General features: G+C 51.6%; 1 protein-coding gene across 1 annotated transcript in view; it reads left to right on the top strand.

The window, feature by feature from the left end:
- LOC139264178 (flap endonuclease 1-like) overlaps positions 1-26,656 on the top strand; it is a 35,753-nt gene extending 9,097 nt beyond the window's left edge. The window contains exons 2-7 of the mRNA XM_070880263.1: positions 2,562-2,698; positions 12,119-12,179; positions 15,703-15,834; positions 18,546-18,697; positions 24,519-24,663; positions 26,090-26,656. Of these exons, the coding sequence (XP_070736364.1) occupies positions 2,562-2,698; positions 12,119-12,179; positions 15,703-15,834; positions 18,546-18,697; positions 24,519-24,663; positions 26,090-26,557 (1,095 nt within the window). The 3' untranslated portion in view covers positions 26,558-26,656. The remainder of the gene's footprint in view (positions 1-2,561; positions 2,699-12,118; positions 12,180-15,702; positions 15,835-18,545; positions 18,698-24,518; positions 24,664-26,089) is intronic.
- Positions 26,657-27,579: the final 923 nt, after the last annotated feature.

Below are 27,579 nucleotides of genomic sequence, written 5' to 3'. Positions count from 1 at the left end.
GTTGGGGGGGGGGTGGTGTGTGAGTCGGGGGGGTTGGGGGGGGGGGAGGGTGTGTGTGAGTCGGGGGTTGGGGGGGGGGTGTGTGAGTCGAGGGTTGGGGGGGGAGGGTGTGTGTGAGTCGGGGTTGGGGGGGTGGTGTGTGAGTCGGGGGGGGGGGGGGGTGTGAGTCGGGGGGGGGGGTGTGTGTGAGTCGGGGGGGGGGTGTGTGTGAGTCGGGGGGGGGTGTGTGTGAGTCGGGGGTTGGGGGGGTGGTGTGTGAGTCGGGGGGGGGGGTGTGTGTGAGTCGGGGGGGGGGGGGGTGTGTGTGAGTCGGGGGTTGGGGGGGGTGGTGTATGAGTCGGGTGTGGGGGTGGGGGTGTGTGAGTCGGGGGTGGGGGTGTGTGTGAGTCGAGGGTGGGGGGGGGGTGGTGTGTGAGTCGGGGGTTGGGGGGGGGTGTGTGTGAGTCGGGGGGCTGGGGGGGGGGGTGTGTGTGAGTCGGGGGGTTGGGGGGGAGGGTGTGTGTGAGTCGGGGGGTTGGGGGGGGGTGGTGTGAGTCGGGGTGGGAGGGGTGGTGTGTGAGTCGGGGGTTGGGGGCGGGGTGTGTGAGTCGGGTGTGGGGGGGGGGTGTGTGTGAGTCGGGGGTGGGGGGGGTGGTGTGTGAGTCGGGGGTGGGGGGGGTAGTGTGTGAGTCGGGGGTGGGGGGGAGGGTGTGTGAGTCGGGGGTTGGGGGGGGTGGTGTGTGAGTCGGGGGGTTGGGGGGGGTGGTGTGTGAGTCGGGGTGGGGATGGTGTGTGAGTCGAGGGTTGGGGAGGGGGTGGTGTGTGAGTCGGGGGTGGGGGGGGTGGTGTGTGAGTCGGGGGTGGGGGGGGTGGTGTGTGAGTCGGGGGGTTGGGGGGGGTGGTGTGTGAGTCGGGGGGTTGGGGGGGGGTGGTGTGTGAGTCGGGGGGTTGGGGGGGGAGGGTGTGTGTGAGTCGGGGATGGGGGGGGGTGGTGTGTGAGTCGAGGGTTGGGGGGGGTGGTGTGTGAGTCGGGGGTGGGGGGGGTGGTGTGTGAGTCGGGGGGTTGGGGGGGGAGGGTGTGTGTGAGTCGGGGATGGGGGGGGGGGTGGTGTGTGAGTCGGGGGTTGGGGGGGTGGTGTGTGAGTCGGGGGTTGGGGGGGGTGGTGTGTGAGTCGGGGGTTGGGGGGGTGGTGTGTGTGAGTCGGGGGGTTGGGGGGGGGGGTGTGTAAGTCGGGGGGTTGGGGGGGTGGTGGTGTGTGAGTCGGGGGTTGTGGGGGGTGGTGTGTGAGTCGGGGGTAGTGGGAGGGTGTGTGTGAGTCGGGGGGGGTGGTGGTGTGTGAGTCGGGGGGTTGTGGGGGGGGTGTGTGTGAGTCGGGGGGTTGAGGGGGGTGGTGTGTGAGTCGGGGGTGGGGGGGGTGGTGTGTGAGTCGGGGGTGGGGGGGGTGGTGTGTGAGTCGGGGGGGGGATGGTGTGTGAGTCGGGGGTTGGGGGGGGGGTGGTGTGTGAGTCGGGGGTTGGGGGGGGGTGCTGTGTGAGTCGGGGGTTGTGGGGGGTGGTGTGTGAGTCGGGGGTAGTGGGAGGGTGTGTGTGAGTCGGGGGGGGTGGTGGTGTGTGAGTCGGGGGGTTGTGGGGGGGGTGTGTGTGAGTCGGGGGGTTGAGGGGGGTGGTGTGTGAGTCGGGGGTGGGGGGGTGGTGTGTGAGTCGGGGGTGGGGGGGGTGGTGTGTGAGTCGGGGGGGGGATGGTGTGTGAGTCGGGGGGGGGATGGTGTGTGAGTCGGGGGGTTGTGGGGGGGTGGTGTGTGAGTCGGGGGGTTGTGGGGGGGTGGTGTGTGAGTCGGGGGTGGGGGGGGTGGTGTGTGAGTCGGGGGTGGGGGGGGTGGTGTGTGAGTCGGGGGTGGGGGGGGGTGGTGTGTGAGTCGGGGGTGGGGGGGTGGTGTGTGAGTCGGGGGTGGGGGGGTGGTGTGTGAGTCGGGGGTGGTGTGTGAGTCGGGGGGGGGATGGTGTGTGAGTTGGGGGGGGGATGGTGTGTGACTCGGGGGGGGGGGGGGGATGGTGTGTGAGTCGGGGGTGGGGGGGGTGGTGTGTGAGTCGGGGGTGGGGGGGGGTGGTGTGTGAGTCGGGGGTGGGGGGGTGGTGTGTGAGTCGGGGGTGGTGTGTGAGTCGGGGGGGGATGGTGTGTGAGTTGGGGGGGGGATGGTGTGTGACTCGGGGGGGGGGGGGATGGTGTGTGAGTCGGGGGGGGGATGGTGTGTGACTCGGGGGGGGGGGGGGGTGGTGTGTGAGTCGGGGGTGGGGGGGGGTGGTGTGTGAGTCGGGGGTGGGGGGGGGTGGTGTGTGAGTCGGGGGTGGGGGGGGTGGTGTGTGAGTCGGGGGTGGGGGGGGTGGTGTGTGAGTCGGGGGTGGGGGGGGTGGTGTGTGAGTCGGGGGTGGGGGGGGGTGGTGTGTGAGTCGGGGGGGGTGGTGTGAGTCGGGGGGGTGGGAACGTGTCGGTGCGGAGCACACGGAAGGGGCAGTCGGTAGGGTGCAGAGCGGACCCCGGTTATTCCAGACTTGCCGGTGATGTTCTCGGTTGCCGGTGACAGGCACCTGGCGAGGCAGAGGCCACGTGTGCGGCACTGGTGAAGGCGGGCAAGGTGGACTGCACAGCCACTGAGGACATGGACGCCCTCCCCTTCGGATGCACCGTCCTCGTCCGCAACGTCAACGCCAAGAGGGACGCGTGAGTTTGTGATCGGCCGTCCGAGCGCGGGGCGGTATGGCTCGGGGCGGTGTGGCTCGGCGCGGTGTGGCTCGGCGCGGTGACACCGTCCGTCCGCGTGGAGAGCCAGCACCGCGCGCCCGGGGGAGGGGTGTTTTACAAATACACTGAGAGCCAAAGGATAACTAGAGCAAGGGTGGGGTCTATTAGAGACCATAACGGTTATCTGTGTGTGGAGGCGGAAGACGTGGGTATGATTCTTAATGAATACTTTGTGTCTGTTTTTACAAGAAGGGGGCGATGCAGACTTTGCAATGAGGAAGGAGGAGTGTGAAATATTAGACGAGATAAACATAGTTAGAGAGCAAATTTAAGGGGCTTAGCAGCTTTGAAAGTGGATAAATCCCTAGGCCCAGATGAAATGTATCCCAGGCTGTTAAGAGAAGCAAAAGAGGAAATAGCAGAGGCTCTGACCATCATTTTCCAATCCTCTCTGGCTTCAGGTGTGGTGCCAGAGGACTGGAGGACTGCTGATGTTGTACCTTTCTTTAAGAAGGGAGAAAGGGAGAGACCGAGTAATTACAGGCCAGTCAGCCTAACCTCAGTGGTTGAAAAATATTGGAAAAGTTCCTGAGGGACAGGAAAAATCTTCATTTGGAAAGACACGGATTAATCAAGGACAGTCAGCATGGATTTGTTAAAGGAAGGTCATGTCTGACTAACTTGATTTGAATTTTTCGAGGAGGTAACCAGGAAGGTCATAAGAACATAAGAACATAAGAATTAGGAACAGGAGTAGGCCATCTAGCCCCTCGAGCCTGCTCCGCCATTCAATCAGATCATGGCTGTGTACTTTTTCTTTCTCAACTCGGTTTTAAATTGGCTCCCCCGTATTTTGAGACTGTGCCCCCTAGTTCTAGTCTCCCCGACCAGTGGAAACAACCTCTCTGCCTCTATCTTGTCTATCCCTTTCATGATTTTAAATGTTTCTATAAGGTCACCCCTCATCCTTCTGAACTCCAAGGAGTAAAGACCCAGTCTACTCAATCTATCATCATAAGGTAGCCCCCTCATCTCCGGAATCAGCCTCGTGAATCGTCTCTGTACCCCCTCCAAAGCTAGTATATCCTTCCTTAAGTAAGGTGACCAAAACTGCACGCAGTACTCCAGGTGCGGCCTTACCCATACCCTATACAGTTGCAGCAGGACCTCCCTGCTTTTGTACTCCATCCCTCTCGCAATGAAGGCCAACATTCCATTCGCCTTCCTGATTACCTGCTGCACCTGCAAACTAACTTTTTGGGATTCATGCACAAGGACCCCCAGGTCCCTCTGCACCGCAGGATGTTGTAATTTCTCCCCATTCAAATAATATTCCCTTGTACTGTTTTTTTTTCCCCAAGGTGGATGACCTCACACTTTCCGACATTGTATTCCATCTGCCAAACCTTAGCCCATTCACTTAACCTATCCAAATCTCCTTGCAGCCTCTCTGTGTCCTCTACACAACCCGCTTTCCCACTAATCTTAGTGTCATCTGCAAATTTTGTTGCACTACACTCTGTCCCCTCTTCTAGGTCATCTATGTATATTGTAAACAGTTGTGGTCCCAGCACCGATCCCTGTGGCACACCACTAACCACTGATTTCCAACCCGAAAAGGACCCATTTATCCCGACTCTCTGCTTTCTGTTCGCCAGCCAATTCTCTATCCATGCTAATACATTTCCTCTGACTCCGCGTACCTTTATCTTCTGCAGTAACCTTTTGTGTGGCACCTTATCGAATGCCTTTTGGAAATCTAAATACACCACATCCATCAGTACACCTCTATCCACCATGCTCGTTATATCCTCAAAGAATTCCAGTAAATTAGTTAAACATGATTTCCCCTTCATGAATCCATGCTGCGTCTGCTTGATTGCACTATTCCTATCCAGATCTCCCGCTATTTCTTCCTTAATGATAGTTTCAAGCATTTTCCCCACTACAGATGTTAAACTAACCGGCCTATAGTTACCTGCCTTTTGCCTGCCCCCTTTTTTAAACAGAGGCGTTACATTAGCTGCTCTCCAATCCGCTGGTACCTCCCCAGAGTCCAGAGAATTTTGGTAGATTATAACAAATGCATCTGCTATAACTTCCGCCATCTCTTTTAATTTTCCCAATCCTCTCGTTTCCCACTAACCTTGGCCACCTTATCCGCATTGGTCTTTGATTTGATACTTTCCTTTATTTCTTTGGTTATCCACAGCTGGTTATCCCTTCTCTTGCCGCCCTTCTTTTTCACTGGAATATATTTTTGTTTGCGCACTATGAAAGAGCTTCTTAAAAGTCCTCCACTGTTCCTCAATTGTGCCACCGTTTAGTCCTTGTTTCCAGTCTACTTTAGCCAACTCTGCCCTCATCCCACTGTAGTCCCCTTTGTTTAAGCATAGTACGCTCGTTTCTGACACAACTTCCTCACCCTCAATCTGTATTACAAATTCAACCATATTGTGATCACTCATTCCGAGAGGATCTTTTACTTGGAGATCGTTTATTTTTCCTGTCTCGTTACACAGGACCAGATCCAAAATGGCTTGCTCCCTTGTAAGCTCTGTTACATACTGTTCTAAGAAACAATCCCGTATGCATTCTATGAGGTCGATGAGGGCAGTACCCATGATGTAGTGTATCTGGATTTTAGCAAGGCTTTGGATAAGGTCCCACATGGCAGACTGGTCACGAAAGTAAAAGCTTATGGGATCCAGGGAAAAGTGGCAAAGTGGATCCATAATTGGCTCGGAGGCAGAAAGCAAAGGGTAATGGTTGATGTGTGTTTGTGACTGGAAGGATGTTTCCAGGAAGTTCCACAGGGCTCAGTACTGGGTCCCTTGCTTTTTGTGGTATACATCAATGACATGGACTTGAATGTTGGGGGTATGATTAAGAAGTTTGCAGATGATACAAAAATAGGCTGTGAGGCTGATAATGAAGAAGTTATCATGGGTGACTTTAATATGCATATAGATTGGGCTAACCAAACTGGAAGCAATACGGTGGAGGAGGATTTCCTGGAGTGCGTACGGGATGGTTTTCTAGACCAATATGTCGAGGAACCAATTAGGGGGGAGGCCACCTTAGATTTGGTGTTGTGTAATGAGAGAGGATTAATTAGCAATCTTGTTGTGCGAGGCTCCTTGGGGAAGAGTGACCATAATATGGTGGAATTCTACATTAGGATGGAGAATGAAACAGTTCATTCAGAGACCATGGTCCAGAACTTAAAGAAGGGTAACTTTGAAGGTATGAGGTGTGAATTGGCTAGGATAGATTGGTGAATGATACTTAGGGGGTTGACTGTGGATGGGCAATGGCAGACATTTAGAGACCGCATGAATGAACTACAACAATTGTACATCCCTGTCTGGTGTAAAAATAAAAAAGGGAAGGTGGCTCAACCATGGCTATCAGGGACAGTATCAAAGCCAAGGAAGTGTCATACAAATTGGCCAGAAATAGCAGCAAACCCAGGGACTGGGAGAAATTTAGAACTCAGCAGAGGAGGACAAAGGGTTTGATTAGGGCAGGGAAAATAGAGTACGAGAGGAAGCTTACAGGGAACATTAAGATGGACTGCAAAAGCTTCTATAGATATGTAAAGAGAAAAAGGTTAGTAAAGACAAACGTAGGTTCCCTTGCTGTCAGAACCAGGGGTAGTCATAACTGGGAACAAAGAAATGGCAGACCAATTGAACAAGTACTTTGGTTCGGTATTCACGAAGGAGGACACAAACAACCTTCCGGATATAAAAGGGGTCAGAGGGTCTAGTTGGGAGGAGGAACTGAGGGAAATCCTTATTAGTCGGGAAATTGTGTTGGTGAAATTGATGGGATTGAAGGCCGATAAATCCCCAGGGCCTGATGGACTGCATCCCAGAGTACTTAAGGAGGTGGCCTTGGAAATAGTGGATGCATTGACAGTCATTTTCCAACATTCCATAGACTCTTGATTAGTTCCTATGGAGTGGAGGATAGCCAATGTAACCCCACTTTTTAAAAAAAGGAGGGAGAGAGAAAACAGGGAATTATAGACCGGTCAGCCTGACATCAGTAGTGAGTAAAATGATGGAATCAGTTAATAAGGATATCATAACACCGCATTTGGAAAGAGGTGACATGATAGGTCCAAGTCAGCATGGATTTGTGAAAGGGAAATCATGCTTGACAAATCTTCTGGAATTTTTTGAGGATGTTTCCAGTAGAGTGGACAAGGGAGAACCATTTGATGTGGTGTATTTGGACTTTCAGAAGGCTTTCGACAAGGTCCCACACAAGAGATTAATGTGCAAAGTTAAAGCACATGGGATTGTGGGTAGTGTGCTGACATGGATTGAGAACTGGTTGTCAAACAGGAAGCAAAGAGTAGGAGTAAATGGGTACTTTTCAGAATGGCAGGCAGTGACTAGTGGGGTACCGCAAGGTTCTGTGCTGGGGCCCCAGCTGTTTACACTGTACATTAATGATTTAGAAGAGGGGATTAAATGTAGTGTCTCCAAATTTGCAGATGACACTAAGTTGGGTGGCAGTGTGAGCTGCGAGGAGGATGCTATGAGGCTGCAGAGTGACTTGGTTAGGTTAGGTGAGTGGGCAAATGCATGGCAAATGAAGTATAATGTGGATAAATGTGAGGTTATCCACTTTGGTGGTAAAAACAGAGAGACAGACAATTATCTGAATGGTGACAGATGAGGAAAAGGGGAGGTGCAACGAGACCTGGGTGTCATGGTACATCAGTCATTGAAGGTTGGCATGCAGGTACAGCAGGCGGTTAAGAAAGCAAATGGCATGTTGGCCTTCATTGCGAGGAGATTTGAGTACAGGGGCAGGGAGGTGTTGCTACAGTTGTACAGGGCCTTGGTGAGGCCACACCTGGAGTATTGTGTACAGTTTTGGTCTCCTAACTTGAGGAAGGACATTCTTGCTATTGAGGGAGTGCAGCGAAGGTTCACCAGACTGATTCCCGGGATGGCGAGACTGACATATCAAGAAAGACTGGATCAACTGGGCTTGTATTCACTGGAGTTCAGAAGAATGAGAGGGGACCTCATAGAAACGTTTAAAATTCTGATGGGTTTAGACAGGTTAGATGCAGGAAGAATGTTCCCAATGTTGGGGAAGTCCAGAACCGGGGGTCACAGTCTAAGGATAAGGGGTAAGCCATTTAGGACTGAGATGAGGAGAAACTTCTTCACCCAGAGAGTGGTGAACCTGTGGAATTCTCTACCACAGAAAGTTGTTGAGGCCAATTCACTAAATATATTCAAAAAGGAGTTAGATGTAGTCCTTACTACTAGGGGGGATCAAGGGGTATGGGGAGAAAGCAGGAATGGGGTACTGAAGTTGCATGTTCAGCCATGAACTCATTGAATGGCGGTGCAGGCTCGAAGGGCCGAATGGCCTACTCCACCTATTTTCTATGTTTCTAAGAAAGTTGCGGACTGCAGGAAGATATCAATGTGCTGGGCAGAACAGTGGCAAATAGAATTCAATCCAGAGAAGTGTGAGGTAATGCATTTGAGGAGGGCTAACAGGGAAAGTGAATACACATTAAATGGTAGGACACTGAGAAGTGCAGAGGAACAAAGCGACCTGGGAGTGCATGTCCACAGAACCCTGAAGGTAGCAGGCCAGGTAGATCATGTGGTTAAGAAGGAAAATGGAATGCATGCCTTTATTAGTCGAGGCATGGAATACAAGAGCAGGGAGGTTATACTTGAATTGTATAAAACACTGGTTAGGCCACAGCTGGAGTACTGCGTGCAGTTCTGGTCACCACATTACAGGAAAGATGTGATTGCACTGGAAAGGGTGCAGAGGAGATTTACAAGAATGTTACCTGAATGTTGGCTATGAGGAAAGATTGGAGATGCTGGGTCTGATTTCTTTGGAACAGAGGAGGCTGAGAGCCCATCGTGTCCGTGCCGGCCGACCAAGAGCTACCCAGCCTAATCCCACTTTCCAGCTCTAGGTCCGTAGCCCTGCAGGTTACTGCACTTCAGGTGCACATCCAAGTACTTTTTAAATGTGGTGAGGGTTTCTGCCTCTACCACCCTTTCAGGCAGTGAGTTCCAGACCCCACAACCCGCTACGTGAAGAAATTTCCCTCAAATCCCCTCTAAACCTCCACCTCCCCCCAATTACTTTAAATCTATGCCTCCTGGTCGTTGACCCCCCTGCCAAGGGAAACAGGTCCTTCCTATCCACTCTATCCAGGCCCCTCATAATTTTATACACCTCAATCAGGTCTCCCCTCAGCCTCCTCTGTTCCAAAGAAAACAACCCCAGCCTATCCAATCTTTCCTCATCGCTAAAATTCTCCAGTCCAGGCAACATCTTCGTAAATCTCCTCTGTACCCTCTCCAGTGCAATCACATCTTTCCTGTAATGTGGTGACCAGAACTGCCGCAGTACTCCAGCTGTGGCCTAACCATCGTTTTATACAGTCCAAGCATAACCCTCTTTGCTTTTGTATTCCGTTCCTCGGCTAATAAAGGCAAGCATTCCCTATGCCTTCTTAACCACCTTATCTACCTGGTCTGTTACCTTCAGGGATCTGTGGACATGAACTCCCAGGTCCCTTTGTTCCTCTGCACGTCTCAGTGTTGTACCATTTAATGTGTATTCCCTTTCCCTATTAGCCCTCCCCAGATGCATTACCTCACACTTCTCCGGATTAAATTCCATTTGCCACTGTTCTGCCCACCTGACCAGTAGATTGACATCTTCCTGCAGTCTACAGCTTTCTTCTTCATTATCAACCACACAACCGATTATCGTATCATCTGCAAACTTCTTAATCATACCCCTATATTCAAGTTTAAATCATTGATATATACCACAAAAAGCAAGGGACCCAGCACTCAGAACTGAGCCCTGTGGAACCCCACTGGATACAGCCCTCCAGCCACAAAAACACCCATCAACCATTACCCTTTGCTTCCTGCCTCCGAGCCAATTTTGGATCCAACTTGCCACTTTGCCCTGGATCCCATGGGCTTTTACTTTCGTGACCAGTCTGCCATGTGGGACCTTATCAAAAGCCTTGCTAAAATCCATATACACTACATCATACGCTCTACCCTCATCGACCTTCCTGGTTACCTCCTCGACAAATTCAATCAAGTTAGTCAGACACAACCTTCCCTTAACAAATCTGTGCTGATTAATCCGTGACATTCTAAATGAATATTTATACTGTAACTCAGAATTGATGCCAATAATTTGCCAACCACAGAGATTAAACTGACTGGCCTGTAATTACTCGGTCTATCCTCTTCTCCCTTTTTAAACAAAGGTACAACGTTAGCAGTTCTCCAGTCCTCTGGCACCACACCTGTAGCCAGAGAGGATTGGAAAATGATGGTCCCAGGAAAGGAGGGAGTCCCAGGAAGGGAAGGAGGGAGGGAGAGAGTGAGTCCCAGAGAGGGAGGGAGGGAGGGAGAGAGGGAGAGAGGGAGTCCCAGGGAGGGAGTCTCAGGGAGGGGGAGAGGGAGGGAGTCCCGGAGGGGGAGAGGGAGGGAGTCCCAGAGAGGGAGGGACGGAGGGAGAGAGGGAGATAGAGAGAGACACACACAGTGAGAGAGGGAGATAGAGAGAGAGACACACAGTGATAGAGGGAGAGAGACCGAGAGAGGGAGAGAGACAGAGAGAGGGAGAGAGACAGAGAGGGGGAGAGAGACAGAGAGAGGGAGAGAGACAGAGAGAGAGCGAGAGAGAGAGAGACACACAGAGAGAGAGGGGAGATAGATAGAGAGAGAGAGGGAGAGACAGTGAGAGAGAACATAAGAACATAAGAATTAGGAACAGGAGTAGGCCATCTAGCCCCTCGAGCCTGCTCCGCCATTCAACAAGATCATGGCTGATCTGGCCATGGACTCAGTTCCACTTACCCGCCCGCTGCCCGTAACCCTTAATTCCCTTATTGGTTAAAAATCTATCTATCTGTGATTTGAATACATTCAATGAGCTAGCCTCAACTGCTTCCTTGGGCAGAGAATTCCACAGATTCACAACCCTCTGGGAGAAGAAATTCCTTCTCAACTCGTTTTAAATTGGCTCCCACGTATTTTGAGGCTGTGCCCCCTAGTTCTAGTCTCCCCGACCAGTGGAAACAACCTCTCTGCCTCTATCTTGTCTATCCCTTTCATTATTTTAAGTGTTTCTATAAGATCACCCCTCATCCTTCTGAACTCTAACGAGTAAAGACCCAGTCTACTTAATCTATCATCATAAGGTAACCCCCTCATCTCCGGAATCAACCCAGTGAATCGTCTCTGTACCCCCTCCAAGGCTAGTATATCCTTCCTTAAGTAAGGTGACCAAAACTGCACGCAGTACTCCAGGTGCGGCCTCACCAATACCCTATACAGTTGCAGCAGGACCTCCCTGCTTTTGTACTCCATCCCTCTCACAATGAAGGCCAACATTCCATTCGGCTTCCTGATTACCTGCTGCACCTGCAAACTAACTTTTTGGGATTCATGCACAAGGACCCCCAGGTCCCTCTGCACCTCAGCATGTTGTAATTTCTCCCCATTCAAATAATATTCCCTTTTACTGTTTTTTTTTCCCAAGGTGGATGACCTCACATTTTCCGACATTGTATTCCATCTGCCAAACCTTAGCCCATTCGCTTAACCTATCCAAATCTCTTTGCAGCCTCTCTGTGTCCTCTACACAACCCGCTTTCCCACTAATCTTTGTGTCATCTGCAAATTTTGTTACACTACACTCTGAACCCTCTTCCAGGTCATCTATGTATATTGTAAACAGTTGTGGTCCCAGCACCGATCCCTGTGGCACACCACTAACCACCGATTTCCAACCCGAAAAGGACCCATTTATCCCGACTCTCTACTTTCTGTTCGCCAGCCAATTCTCTATCCATGATAATACATTTCCTCTGACTCCGCGTACCTTTATCTTCTGCAGTAACCTTTTGTGTGGCACCTTATCGAATGCCTTTTGGAAATCTAAATGCACCACATCCATCGGTACACCTCTATCCACTATGCTCGTTACATCCTCAAAGAATTCCAGTAAATTAGTTAAACATGATTTCCCCTTCATGAATCCATGTTGCGTCTGCTTGATTGCACTATTCCTATCTAGATATCCCGCTATTTCTACCTTAATGATAGCTTCAAGCATTTTCCTCACTACAGATGTTAAACTAACCGGCCTATAGTTACCTGCCTTTTGTCTGCCCCCTTTTTTAAACAGAGGCGTTACATTAGCTACTTTCCAATCCGAGGGAGATAGACACACACACACACACACACACACACAGTGTCGAGGGGAGAAGGGTTGATGGGATTAACTTCTGCTTGTTGGTCCCAGCAGCCTTCTGTGTACCTAAACATGCTGTTGATTGAGTTATTTTTCCCCTGTTTGTAGAAGGGTTGAAGAATTCTGTCTGCCTGGGATCCTGAAAGCCCTGGACCTCACTCAGGAGCAGGTTTGTAAAGTCTAAGTCACGTGATCTCCGTCAGTGCCTGACCTTTTGACCATCCGTTGAGTTTCACAGGCCTGGGAGGGGAGAACCGATCCTTATCCTCAATGTGAGGCTGGACTCTGGCCTGTGAGTACCATGTCCCACGTTGTCTGCCCGTTACATTCAGAAACCAAGGGGAGGATTGATGCTTCTGTTGTACAGAGCCTCGGTCTGAGCCTATCTGGACACTGTGTCCAGCTCTGGGCCCCGCCCCTTGGGGAGGATATATCGGCCTGGGAGGGGGGGCAGCGCAGATTCAGAGTGGTACCGGGGGTAAAGGGGTTAAATTATAGGAACAGGTGGCACAGACTGGGCCTGTATTCCCTCGAGTGTATTCCCTCGAATGTAGAAGGTTACGGGGTCTCTGATCGAGGGGTTTAAGATGATTAAAGGGGTTGATAGAGGAACTATTTCCTCTGGTGGGGGGAGGCCAGAACATAAAATAGAACATAAGAAATAGGAGCAGGAGTAGGCCATTCGGCCCCTCGAGCCTGCTCCGCCATTTAATAAGATCATGGCTGATCCGATCATAGACTCAGCTCCACTTCCCTGCCCGCTCCCCATAACCCCATAACCCCTTATCGGTTAAGAAACTGTCTATTTCTGTCTTAAATTTATTCACTGTCCCGGCTTCCACAGCTCTCTGAGGCAGTGAATTCCACAGATTTACAACCCTCAGAGAGAAGAAATTTCTCCTCATCTCAGTTTTAAATGGGCGGCTCCTTATTCTAAGATCGTGCCCTCTAGTTCTAGTCTCCCCCATCAGTGGAAACATCCTCTCTGCATCCACCTTGTCAAAGCCCCTCATAATCTTATACGTTTCGATAAGATCACCTCTCATTCTTCTGAATTCCAATGAGTAGATGCCCAACCTACTCAACCTTTCCTCATAAGTCAACCCTCATCCCCAGAATCAACCTAGTGAACCTTCTCTGAACTGCCTCCAAAGCAAGTATATCCTTTCGTAAATATGGAAACCAAAACTGCACGCAGTATTCCAGGTGTGACCTCACCAATACCCTGTACAACTGTAGCAAGACTTCCCTGCTTTTATATAGACAGGCTAAGTGAGTGGGAAAACATTTGGCAGATGGAGTATAATGTGGGAAATGTGAGGTTATCCACTTTATAATAGAAAAGCAAGTTATGTTAAATGGAGAAAAGTTGCAAAATGCTGCAGTACAGAGGGACCTGGGGGTCCTTGTGCATGAAACACAAAAAGTTAGTATGCAGGTACAGCAAGTGATCAGGAAGGCAAATGGAATATTGGCCTTTATTGCAAAGGGGATGGAGTATAAAAGCAGATAAGTCTTGCTACAGTTGTAGAGGGTATTGGTGAGGCCACACCTGGAGTACTGCGTACAGATTTGGTCTCCGTATTTAAGGAGGGATAACTTGCATTGAAGTTAGTTCAGAGAAGGTTCACTAGGTTGATTCCGGAGATGAGGGGGTTGACTCATGAAGATAGGTTGAGTAGGTTGGGCCTCTAGTCATTGGAGTTCAGAAGAATGAAAAGTGATCTTATTGAAACATAAGATAATGAGGGGGCTCGACAGGGTGGATGCAGAGAGGATATTTCCAATCATAGGGGAAACTAAAACTAGGGGGCATAGTCTCAGAATAAGGGGTCCGCTGATTTAAAATGAGCTGAGGAGAAATTTCTTCTCAGAGGGTTGTAAATCTGTGGAATTCTCTGCCCCAGAGAGCTGTGGAGGCTGGGTCATTGAATGTATTTAAGGCGGAGATGGACAGATTTTTGAGCGAAAAGGTAGTAAAGAGTTATGGGGAGCGGGCAGGGAAGTGGAGCTGAGCCCATGATCAGATCAGCCATGATCTTATTGAATGGCGGAGCAGGCTCGAGGGGCCAAATGGCCGACTCCTGTTCCTATTTCATATGTTCTTACGATCCGTCCCCATGGGGTAATTTTCCGCCGGGGCTCGGTGTGGGGTCGGTGCGAGCCCGATGGGCGACCCAGAAACCCACTCCCAGCCCGGGGGCAATTTAGGACGGGTTGGCCCATCCACTTCAGTAAATGACCATAAAGAGGGAGAGCAACCTCGGCCCCGTTAATCTGGTCCAAATCGCATTGCTGCTTGTGGGAGCTTGCTGTGCGCAAATTGGCTGCCGCGGTTCCCACATTACAACAGTGGCCGCACTCCGAAAGTACTTCGTTGGCCGCGAAGCGCTTTGGGACTTGCTGCCGGATGTGGAAGGTGCTATAGAAATGCGAGATCTTGTTGACGGCGAGGGTGTGGGGTGGAGGAAGAGGTGAGGGCGGGAATAGTCAGAGCTGAGGGGGGGGGGGAGGAAACAGGCCGGGGAAACCTGGGGCGAGTGGCCTGGAGTCCGATGGAGATTGGTCACGTGGATGAAGACTCTGAGGGTGAGAGGATGGGGAGTGTGAGGGGGGGGGGGGGCAGGGGGGCAAACCGAGCGACCAATCGAGATTGAAGGTGGAACCTGCACATCTGCTTGGGAACACAGTGATCAGCGAGTGGTTTGTTTTATGCGGAGTTGCCTCCCCACATCGAGGATGCAAGCTGGCTGAGGTTGAGACTTGTGGGGAGGTCCAAAAATAGTCACCAGGAAATCCAACAGGGAAATTCCGGAGAAACTTCTTCACCCAGAGGGTGATGAGTGTGTGGGACTCGCTGCCACAGGGAGTGGTTGTGGCAAATAGTATCGATGCATTTCAGGATTTAGAATACAAGAGCAGGGAGGTTATGCTTGAACTGTATAAAACACTGGTTAGGCCACAGCTGGAGTACTGCGTGCAGTTCTGGTCACCACATCACAGGAAGGATGTGATTGCACTGGAGAGGGTGCAGAGGAGATTGACGAGAATGCTGCCTGGACTAGAGAATTTTGACTATGAGGAAAGATTGGATAGGCTGGGTCTGTTTTCTTTGGAGGCTGAGGGGAGACCTGATTGCAGTGTATAAAATTGAGGGGCCTGGATAGAGTGGATAGGACGGACCTGTTTCCCTTGGCAGAGCGGTCAACAACCAGGGGGCAGAGATTTAAAGTCATTGGGGGGCGGTTTTGAGGGGAAATGTCTTCACCCAGAGGGTGGTGGGGGTCTGGAACTCACTGCCTGAAAGGGTGGTCGAGGCAGAAACCCTCACCACATTTACAAAGTACCTAAAGTGCCGTAACCTACAGGGCTACGGACCGAGAGCTGGAAAGTGGGCTGGATAGCTCTTTGGTCGGCCGGTGCGGACACGATGGGCCGAATGGCCTCCTTCTGTGCTGTAAATGTCTGGGATTCTATGGGGAAGTAGATAATCACGCGAGGGAACAGCAGAATGTGTTGCTGGGGTGAGACGGCGGGGGCAAGGTGGGTGGGGGAACCAGCACGGACCCTGTTGGGCCGAGTAGCCTGATTGTGTGCTGTAAATACCGGAGATTCCCGTGGCTATCAGCAGAGCGCGGGATACGTGACCTCTCGTTCCTGACTCCAACCCTTTCCTTGCCTCACTGTCCTAGTTCGTGGACCTCTGCATTCTGATGGGCTGTGACTACTGCGACAAGATTAAGGGCATCGGACTCAAGCGAGCTCTACCCCTGATTCAAAGTCACAAGAGCATCGAGGAGATTATCAGCAATATTGACTGTGTGGTGAGTGTCGGAGGAACGTTGCTAATGTAACACACTCACCACACTGCTACCAGCACTCTGTAGCTATCTCATAGAAATCCCACTCCAATTCCGTTAGACGCCACTTGTGATCTGGAACGCGCTGCCTGAAAGAGCGCTGGAAGCAGTTCAATCGTAACTTTCAAAAGGGAGTTGGATAAATACTTGGAGCCAGCTCTTGCAGAGCTCTGGGGAAAGAGCAGGGAGTGGGACTGATTGGATCGCTCTGTCACAGAGCTGGCACAGTAACGATGGGCCGAATGGCCTTCTCCTGTGTGGTATCATTCTGTGATTCCACAGATATCCCACCACACCTCTACTGGGATCCACAGATATCCCACCACACCTCTATTGGGATCCATAGATATCCCACCACACCTCTACTGGGATCCACAGATATCCCACCACACCTCCACTGGGATCCACAGATATCCCACCACACCTCTACTGGGATCCACAGATATCCCACCACATCTCTACTGGGATCCACCGATATCCCACCACACCTCTGCTGGGATCCATAGATATCCCACCACACCGCTACTGGGATCCACAGATATCCCACCACACCTCTACTGGGATCCATAGATATCCCACCACACCTCTACTGGGATCCACCGATATCCCACCACACCTCTACTGGTCCCCACAGATATCCCACCACACCTCTGCTGGTCCCCACAGATATCCCACCACACCTCTACTGGTCCCCACAGATATCCCACCACACCTCTACTGGGATCCACAGATATCCCACCACATATCTACTGGTCCCATAGATATCCCACCACACCTCTACTGGTCCCCACAGATATCCCACAACACCTCGACTGGTCCCCACAGATATCCCAGCACACCTCTACTGGGATCCATAGATATCCCACCACACCTCGACTGGGATCCATAGATATCCCACCACACCTCGACTGGGATCCATAGATAGCCCACCATACCTCTACTGGTCCCCACAGAGATCCCACCACACCTCTACTGGGATCCACAGAGGTCTCACCACACCTCTACTGGTCCCCACAGATATCCCACCACACCTCGACTGGTCCCCACAGATATCCCAGCACACCTCTACTGGGATCCATAGATATCCCAGCACACCTCTACTGGGATCCATAGATATCCCAGCAGATCTCTACTGGTCCCCACAGAGATCCCACCACACCTTTACTGGGATCCACGGATATCCCACCACACCTCTACTGGGATCCACAGATATCCCACTCTACTGGGATCCACAGCTATCCCACCACACCTCTACTGGTCTCCACAGATATCCCACCACACTTCTACTGGTCCCCACAGATATCCCACCACACCTCTACTGGAATCCACAGATATCCCACCACACCTCTACTGGTCCCACAGATATCCCACCACACCTCAACTGGTCCCATATATATCCCCCACACCTCTACTGGAATCCATAGATAGCCCACAATACCTCTACTGGTCCCCACAGAGATCCCACCACACCTCTACTAGGATCCACAGAGATCTCACCACACCTCTACTGGTCCCCACAGATATCCCATCACACCTCGACTGGTCCCCACAGATATCCCACCACACCTCGACTGGGATCCATAGATATCCCATCACACCTCTACTGGGATCCATAGATAGCCCACCATACCTCTACTGGTCCCCACAGAGATCCCACCACACCTCTACTGGGATCCACAGAGAACTCACCACACCTCTACTGGTCCCCACAGATATCCCACCACACCTCGACTGGTCCCCACAGATATCCCAGCACACCTCTACTGGTCCCCACAGATATCCCAGCACACCTCTACTGGGATCCATAGATATCCCAGCAGATCTCTACTGGGATCCACAGATATCCCACCACACCTCTGCTGGGATCCATAGTAAAAAAACCCAGGCTGACACTCCAGTACAGTACTGAGGGAGGTGCCGTCTTTCGGATGAGACGTTAAACCGAGGCCCCGCCTGCTCTCTCAGGTGGACATAAAAGACCCCATGGCACTATTTCGAAGAAGAGCAGCAGAGTATCCTGGCCAATATTTACCCTTCCATCAACAACAAAAAAACTCCAGATTATCTGGTCATTATCACATTGCTGTTTGTGGGAGCTTGCTGTGCACAAATTGGCTGCCGCGTTTCCCATATTACAACAGTGATTACACTCTAAAAGCACTTCATTGGCTGTAAAGTGCTTTGGGATGTCCGGTGGTCGTTAAAGGCACTATAAATATCCGTCTTTTTATCTTTTTCTACTGGTCCCCATAGATATCCCACCCCATCTCTACTGGTCCCCACAGATATCCCAATACACATCTGCTGGGATCCATAGATTTCCCACCCCACCTCTACTGGTCCCCACTGATATCCCAACACACCTCTGCTGGGATCCACAGATCTCCCACCCCCACCTCTGCTGGGATCCATATATGTCCCAACACACCTCTGCTGGGATCCACAGATATCCCACCACACTCGCTCTATGTTTTAGATCTGACGCTATGGCTCCATAGCACTTGCTGCTTTCTCCTAGTCTTGCTGCCGGACATTCCTTCCACTGAGGGGGACAGGGACACGGGGAGGCTGACAGAGTGGAGCGGGGACACGGTCAGACGGATGACGGGAATGCAGTTGCCGCGGAAACCCACGGCGACCCCCCCCGGGCTCAGTCTTCTCTTTTGCCTTGACAGAAATACCGCCCGCCAGAGGGGTGGCTGTTCCGAGAGGCTCGGGAACTGTTCCTGCGGCCCACGGTGGTGGACACCGAGGAGGTGACTCTGGAGTGGAGGAGCCCGGACGAGGAGGGCCTGGTCCAGTTACTCGTGCACGAGAAGAACGCCAAGTACGTGGCAAACATCGCCTGCGGGCGGTGGCGACCCGCGATTCCCCCCCTCCCCCCGGTCTCTCCCGTGATTGGGACAATAACCGGGCCTGGGTCTTAATGGTGGCAGGAACCGGAGGCAGCGAGAGCTGGAGTATTGTGGCCAAGTCTGGGCACCGCACTTTAGGCAGGATGTTGGGGCCTTGGAGAGGGTGCAGAGGACATTGACCAGAATGGTTCCAGGGATGAGGGGCGTCAGTTACATGGACAGACTGGAGAAGCTGGGGTTGTTCTCCTTGGAGCAGAGAAGGGTAAGGGGAGATTTGATGGAGGTGTTCAAAATCATGCGGGGTTTTGATGGAGAAACTGTTCCCAGTGACAGAGGGGTCGATAACCAGAGGACACAGATTTAAAGTAATCGGCAAAAGACCAGAGGGAAGATGAGGGAACATAAGAAATAGGAGCAGGAGTCGGCCATTCGGCCCCTCGAGCCTGCTCCGCCATTCAATAAGATCATGGCTGATCTGATCATGGACTCAGCTCCACTTCCCTGCCCGCTCCCCTTTACTCCCTTATCGCTCAAAAATCTGTCTATCTCTGCCTTAAATATATTCAATGACCCAACCTCCACAGTTCTCTGGGGCAGAGAATTCCACAGATTTACAAACCTCAGAGAGAAGAAATTTCTCCTCATCTCAGTTTTAAATGGGTGACCCCTTATTCTGAGACTATGTCCCCTAGTTCTAGATCCCCCATGAGGGGAAATATCCTCTCTGCATCTACCCTGTCAAGCCCCCTCAGTATCGAATACATTTCAATAAGAGCACCTCTCATTCTTCTAAACTCCAATATGTATAGGCTCAACCTTTCTTCATAAGACAACCCCCTCATCTCAGGAATCATCCTAGTGAACCTTCTCTGAACTGCCTCCAATGCAAGTATATCCTACCTTTAATACGGAGACCAAAACTGTACGCAGTACTCCAGGTGTGGCCTCACCAATACCCTGTACAGTTGTAGCAGGACTTCTCTGCTTTTATACTCTATCCCCCTTGCAATAAAGGCCAACATTCAATTGCCTTCCTGATTACTTGCTGTACCTGCATACTAACTTTTTGCATTTCAAGTAGAAGGACCCCGAGATCTCTCTGTACTGCAGCATTTTGTAATCGTTCCCCATTTAAATAGTAATTTCCTTTTTTATTTTTCCTACCAAAGTGGATAACCTCACACTTTCCCACATTATACTCCATCTGTCAAATTTTTGCCCACTCACTGAGCCTGTCTATACCCGTTTGCAGATTATTTGCATCCTCCTCATAACTTGCTTTCCCACCCATCTTTGTATCATCAGCAAACTTGGCGACATTACACTCGGTCCCTTCATCCAAGTCATTAATATATAAATATAGATTGTAAATAGTTAAGACCCCAGCACTGATCCCTGCCGCACCCCACTGGTTACTGTTTGCCAACCAGAGAATGAATCATTTATCCCGACGCTCTGTTTTCTGTTAGTTAGCCAATCCTCTTTCTATACTAATATATTACCCCCAACCCCGTGAACTTTTATCTTGTGCAGGCACCTTATCAAATGCCTTCTGGAAATCCAAAGACACCACATCCACTGGTTCCCCTTTATCTACCCTGCTTGATACAACCTCACAGAGCTCCAGCAAATTTGTCAAACATGATTTCCCGTTCATAAAACCATTATCTATTATTTGGATGTTTTAGCGTCTTCCACTGTGAAGACCGATACAAAGTATTTGTTCAAAGTATCCCCCATTTCCATGTTCCGCATTATTAATTCCCCGGTCTCATCCTCTAAGGGACCAACGTTTACTTTAGCTACTCTCTTCCTTTTTATATAGAACAGAAGCTCTCGCTGTCTGTTTTTATATTTCTTTAAGCAGCGAGTTGTTGTGATCTGGAACGCACTGCGGAAGTAGATTCAATAGTAACTTTCAAATGGGGACTTGGATAAATACTGGAGGGGACTATGGGGAACGAGCCTGTGCTGGCTCTCTCTCTCTCAGAGCCAGCACAGGCACAGTGGACCAAATGGGATTCTGTGGGTGTGGACCCTGTGCTAACCGGGGCTCCTGTGTTGCTGCCGGAGATTGGTGCCCTTGGTGTTGTCTCTGTCAGTCCAACACCTCCCCCGCTCGGTGAGCGCCTTTCCCCACGGCATTTAAAGGCACACTCCACTTGGGTGCACCCCTGCAAAGCTGTTGGCTGACTCGTTGTGTGAAATGTTCCGGTTTTTAAGTATTTTGAGATTTTGTAATCACCGGTGCCTTCACAGCACGGTCCAGGGGAATCGGGGAACACACTTCAACTAACTTTTGTATCACTGCGTCTGAACCCTGGAATTCCCAAGTCTAGATCCGTGCCCAAGGCAGGATGGGTGAGTGTGACTCCGAGGAGAAATACATGGGATATACGGCACAGAAACAGGCCATTCGGCCCAACCAGTCCGTGCCGGCGTTTATGCTCCACTCGAGCCTCCTCTCGTCTTTCCTCATCTAAATCTATCAGCATACCCCTCTATTCCCTTCTCCCTCATATACTTGTCCAGCCTCCCCTTAGATGCATCGATACTATTGTGGCAGCGAGTTCCACATTCTCACCTCTCTCTGGGTAAAGAAGTTCCTTCTGAATTCCCCATTGGATTTCTTGGTGACTATCTGATATTGATGCCCTCTAGTTATGCTCTTCCCCACAAGTGGAAACATTCTTTCTCTATCCTCTCTATCAAAATCTTTCATCATTTTAGAAACATAGAAAATAGGTGCAGGAGTAGGCCATTCGGCCCTTCGAGCCTGCACCGCCATTCAATGAGCTCATGGCTGAACATGCAACTTCAGTACCCCCTTCCTGCTTTCTCGCCATACCCCTTGATCCCCTAGTAGTAAGGACTTCATCTAACTCCTTTTTGAATATATTTAGTGAATTGGCCTCAACTACGTTCTGTGGTAGAGAATTCCACAGGTTCACCACTCTCTGGGTGAAGAAGTTTCTCCTCATCTCGGTCCTAAATGGCTTTTAAAGACCTCTATTAGGTCATCCCCTCAGCCTTCATTTTTAAGAGGAAAGAGACCCAGCCTGTTCATCCCTTCCTGATATGTATATCCTCTCATTCCTGGTATCATCCTTGTAAATCTTCTCTGCACCCTCACCGGTGTCTCTATATCCTTTTTATAATATGGCGACCAGAACTGTACACAGTACTCCAAGTGTGGTCTAACCAAGGTTCGAGACCGGTTCCTATGGACTGGAGGGTAGCTAATGTAACACCACTTTATAAAAAGGGAGGGAGAGAGAAAGCGGGTAATTATAGACCGGTTAGCCTGACATCAGTAGTGGGGAAAATGTTGGAATCAATTATTAAAGATGAAATAGCAGCGCATTTGGAAAGCAGTGACAGGATCGGTCCAAGTCAGCATGGATTTATGAAATGGAAATCATGCTTGACAAATCTTCTGGAATTTTTTGAGGATGTAACTAGTAGAATGGACAAGGGAGAACCAGTGGATGTGGTGTATTTGGACTTTCAAAAGGCTTTTGACAAGGTCCCGCACAAGAGATTGGTGTGCAAAATCAAAGCACATGGTATTGGGGGTAATGTACTGATGTGGATAGAGAACTGGTTGGCAGACAGGAAGCAGAGAGTCGGGATAAATGGGTCCTTTTCAGAATGGCAGGCAGTGACTAGTGGAATGCCACAGGGCTCAGTGCTGGGACCCCAGCTCTTTACAATATACATAAATGATTTAGATGAAGGAATTGAGTGTAATATCTCCAAGTTTGCAGATGACACTAAACTTGGTGGCGGTGTGAGCTGTGAGGAGGACGCTAAGAGGCTGCAGGGTGACTTGGACAGGTTAGGTGAGTGGGCAAATGCATGGCAGATGCAGTATAATGTGGATAAATGTGAGGTTATCCACTTTGGAGGCAAAAACACGAAGACAGAATATTATCTGAATGGTGGCAGATTAGGAAAAGGGGAGGTGCAACGAGACCTGGGTGTCATGGTTCATCAGTCATTGAAAGTTGGCAGTGTAGAAGGCAAATGGTATATTGGCCTTCATAGCTAGGGGATTTGAGTATAGGAACAGTGAGGTCTTACTGCAGTTGTACAGGGTCACCTGGAATATTGTGTTCAGTTTTGGTCGCCTAATCTGAGGAAGGACGTTCTTGCTATTGAGGGAGTGCAGCGAAGGTTCACCAGACTGATTCCAGGGATGGCTGGACTGACATATGAGGAGAGACTGGATCGACTGGGCCTGTATTCACTGGAGTTTAGAAGGATGAGAGGGGATCTCATGGAAACGTATAAAATTCTGACAGGATTGGACAGGTTAGATGCAGAAAGAATGTTCTCAATGTTGGGGAAGTCCAGAACCAGGGGACACAGTCTTAGGATAAAGGGTCGGCCATTTAGGACTGAGATGAGGAGAAACTTCTTCACTCAGAGAGTGGTGAACCTGTGGAATTCCCTGCCGCAGAGAGTTGTTGATGCCAGTTCATTGGATATATTCAAGAGGGAGTTAGATATGGCCCTTACGGCTAAAGGGATCAAGGGGTATGGAGAGAAAGCAGGAAAGGGGTACTGAGGTGAATGATCAGCCATGATCTTATTGAATAGTGGTGCAGGCTCGAAGGGCCGAATGGCCTACTCCTCCACCTATTTTCTATGTTTCTACGTTTATCATAACTTCCCTACATTTCAGTTCTATCTCTTTGCAAATAAACCCCGTTTATTTGCAAAGAGATAGGTTGGTTTGTTTTTTATGACCTTGATAACCTGTGTCACAACGTTTAGTGATTTGTGTATTTATACTCCGAGATCCCTCTGCTCCTCTGCCCCATTTAGATTCTTATTTTACAACTAATATGTGACCTCCTTATTTTTCTTAAATAGGGGAATCAAGGGATATGGGGATCGGGCGGGAAAGTGGAGTTGAGGTAGAAGATCAGCCTTGATCACATTGAATGGTGGAGCAGGCTCGAGGGGCTGAATGGCCGACTCCTGCTCCTCATGCCCATTCTACAAGGTTGTTAATGTCCTCTTGCAATTTGCTGCAGTCCTCCTCAGTGATGGCGGTGTCATCCGTGGCTCAGTGGGCAGCACCCTCGCCTCGGAGTCAGAAGGTTGTGGGTTCAAGTCCCACTCCAGGGACTTGAGCACGTAAATCTAGGCTGACTCTCCAGTGCAGTGCTGAGGGAGTGCTGCACTGTCTGAGGTGCCGTCTTTCGGATGAGACATTAAACCGAGGCCCCGTCTACTCTCTCAGGTGGATGTAAAAAGATCCCATGGCACTATTTCAAAGAAGAGCAGGGGAGTTATCCCTGGTGTCCAGGCCAATATTTATCCCTCAATCAACAGAACAATCGTAACCGATAAGGGAATAAGGAGTTATGGGGAGCGGGCAGGGAAGTGGAGCTGAGTCCATGATCGGAGCAGACTCGAGGGGCCGTATGGCCTACTACTCCTCCTATTTCTTATGTTCTTATGGAGAACCAAAACAGATTGCTGTGTGTGGGAGCTTGCTGTGCGCAAATTGGCTGCCGCGTTTCCCACATTACAACAGTGAGCACACTCCAAAAGTAGTTCATTGGCTGTAAAACCTCTGTGGGATGTCCGGTGGTCGTGGAAGGCGCTATAGAAATGCAAGTCTTTTGTGTTATTGACTGCCCCACCTGCTGTCCCCATGGGCCGTGGGGGTTGTGGGGCTGGGAGAGCAGGCCACACACTGTGTGTCACTCAGTTCCCACGCTGCTGGCTACCCGATAGAAGGATATCTCCCCAGAATCATTGGCCTGCTGTGTTTTGCAGGGAGAAGCGTGTCCGGACCCGAATCCAGAGACTCCGGGAGTCACTACACAAGGTCCAACGCAGGAGTGAGACTTTCACTGCGGAGCGACAGACCTGTCTCGATGAGTTCTACACAAAAGTCAAGAGGTTTTACTACAAGAGACAGGCAAGGAACACTCATTAGATCAACTCATTATATACCGTGCACAGCTTTGGTCTCCTTATCGAAGGAAGGATATACTTGCCTTGGAGGCAGTGTAACGGAGGTTCACCAGACTGATTCCTGGGGTGAGAGGGTTGTCCTATGAGGAGAGATTGTGTAGAATGGGCCTTTACTCTCTGGAGTTTAGAAGAATGAGAGATGATCTCATTGAAACATACCAGATTCTGAGGGGGATTGACAGGGTAGATACCGAGAGGATGTTTCCCCCGGGCTGGGGAGTCTAGAACCAGGGGCATAGTCTCAGGATAAGTGGATGGCCATTTAAGACTGAGATGAGGAGGAATTTCTTCACCCAGAGGGTGGTGAATCTTTGGAATTCTCTGCCCCAGGGGGCTGTGGAGGCTCAGTCTTTGAGTCTATTCAAGATAGCGATTGAGTCCAGGGTTCATAGAACCATAGAAATTGACAGCACGGAAGGAGGCCATTCGGCCCATCGTGTCCACGCCGGCCAACCAAGAGCTACCCAGCCTAATCCCACTTTCCAGCTCTAGGTCTGTAGCCCTGCAGGTTACAGCACTTCAGGTGCACGTCAAAGTACTTTTTAAATGTGGTGAGGGTTTCTGCCTCTACCACCCTTTCAGGCAGTGAGTTCCAGACCCCACAACCCTCTGGGGGAAGAAGTTTCCCCTCAAATCCCCTCTAAACCTCCCCCCAATTACTTTAAATCTATGCCCCCTGGTTGTTGACCCCTCCTCCAAGGGAAACAAATCCTTCCTATCCACTCTATCCAGGCCCCTCATCATTTTATACACCTCAATCAGGTCTCCCCTCAGCCTCCTCTATTCCAAGGGAAACAAACCCAGCCTATCCAATCTTTCTTCATAGCTAAAATTAGCACTGTCGGAGAGGCAGTACTGAGGGAGTGCTGCACTGTCGGAGAGGCAGTACTGAGGGAGTGCTGCACTGTCGGAGGGGCAGTACTGAGGGAGTGCTGCACTGTCGGAGAGGCAGTACTGAGGGAGCGCTGCACTGTCGGAGAGGCAGTACTGAGGGAGTGCTGCACTGTGGGAGGGGCAGTACTGAGGGAGCGCTGCACTGTCACAGGGGCAGTACTGAGGGAGTGCCGCACTGTCGGAGAGGCAGTACTGAGGGAGTGCTTCACTGTGGGAGGGGCAGTACTGAGGGAGTGCTGCACTGTCGGAGAGGCAGTACTGAGGGAGTGCTTCACTGTGGGAGGGGCAGTACTGAGGGAGTGCTGCACTGTGGGAGGGGCAGTACTGAGGGAGTGCTGCACTGTCGGAGGGGTAGTACTGAGGGAGTGCTGCACTGTCGGAGGGGCAGTACTGAGGGAGTGCTGCACTGTCGGAGGGACAGTACTGAGGGAGTGCCATCTCCCTCACACACTATCTCTCTCTCTCTCTCTCCACAGGGGGACAAGCCCTTTTTCCGGTCGACCATCAAGAGGCAGAAGGCGGTGAAGCGGATGCTGTCGAAGGTCCCGCTCCGTCGCTGTGTCCGAGCCTGTCCCGCGCAGAGCAAACCCTCGGAGCCCGACACAGCCTGCCCTCCCACCCTCTCCTGCCCTCCCACCCTCTCCTGCCCTCCCACCCTCTCCTACCCTCCCACCCTCTCCTGCCCCTCGGAGCCCGACACAGCCTGCCCTCCCACTCTCTCCTGCCCTCCCACCCTCTGGTCCACGGAGCCTGTCACAGCCTGCCCTCCCACCCTCTCCTGCCCTCCCACCTTCTCCTGGCCCACAGAGCCCGACACGGCCTGCCCTCCCACCCTCTCCTGCCCTCCCACCCTCTGGTCCACGGAGCCTGTCACAGCCTGCCCTCCCACCCTCTCCTGGCCCATGGAGCCTGAGAACATTCCAGACACTCTCCACACCGCTTAACCTTTCTTTCATCCCATTTGCAGCCTGTTTCCATGGTTACCTCGCTCTCTGCTGTCCCCACTTTCCCCTCTGGATGTGATCCCCTCCAGTCCCATTCCTGTCCGGGGGTGGGGGTTGCTGGGAGGGCTATGTGTGTGTGTGGGGCCTGAGGGCTGTGTGTGTGTGTGTGTGTGGGGGGGGGGGCCTGGGGCCTGGGAGCATGTGTGTGAGTGTGTGTGGGGTACTGGGACCTGGGGGGGGGGGGGGGGGGGGGCCTGGGAGTGTGTGTGTGTGTGTGTGTGTGTGTGGGGCCTGGGAGTTTGTGTGTGTGTGTGTGTGTGTGTGGGGCCTGGGTGTGTGTGTGTGTGTGTGTGGGGCCTGGGAGTGTGTGTGTGGGGCACTGGGACCTGGGGGGGGGGGCCTGGCGGAGGGGGGCCTGGGAGTGTGTGTGTGTGTGTGTGTGGGGCCTGGGAGTGTGTGTGTGTGTGTGTGGGGCCTGGGAGTGTGTGTGAGTGTGGGGCCTGGGAGTGTGTGTGTGTGTGGGGCCTGGGAGTGTGTGTGAGTGTGGGGCCTGGGAGTGTGTGTGTGTGTGGGGCCTGGGAGTGTGTGTGAGTGTGGGGCCTGGGAGTGTGTGTGTGTGTGGGGCCTGGGAGTGTGTGTGTGTGTGTGTGGGGCCTGGGAGTTTGTGTGTGTGTGTGTGGGGGGGGGCCTGGGGCCTGGGAGTGTGTGTGGGGCCTGGGAGTGTGTGTGGGGCCTGGGAGTTTGTGTGTGTGTGTGTGGGGCCTGGGTGTGTGTGTGTGTGTGTGGGGGGGGGGGGCCTGGGAGTGTGTGTGGGGGGGGGGGGGGGCTGGGAGTGTGTGTGTGTGGGGCCTGGGAGTGTGTGTGTGTGTGTGGGGGGGGGGGGTGCCTGGGAGTGTGTGTGTGAGTGTGGGGGGGGGGGGCCTGGGAGTGTGTGTGTGTGTGGGGGGGGGCCTGGGAGTGTGTGTGTGGGGGGGGGGCCTGGGAGTGTGTGTGTGTGTGTGTGGGGGGGGGGGGGGCGTGGG

Source organism: Pristiophorus japonicus, chromosome 5, assembly GCF_044704955.1.
Source record: "Pristiophorus japonicus isolate sPriJap1 chromosome 5, sPriJap1.hap1, whole genome shotgun sequence".
Classification (NCBI taxonomy): domain Eukaryota; kingdom Metazoa; phylum Chordata; class Chondrichthyes; family Pristiophoridae; genus Pristiophorus; species Pristiophorus japonicus.
Note: the sequence above shows the minus strand (reverse complement) of the source record. Positions and strands in the feature narration are given on the sequence as shown.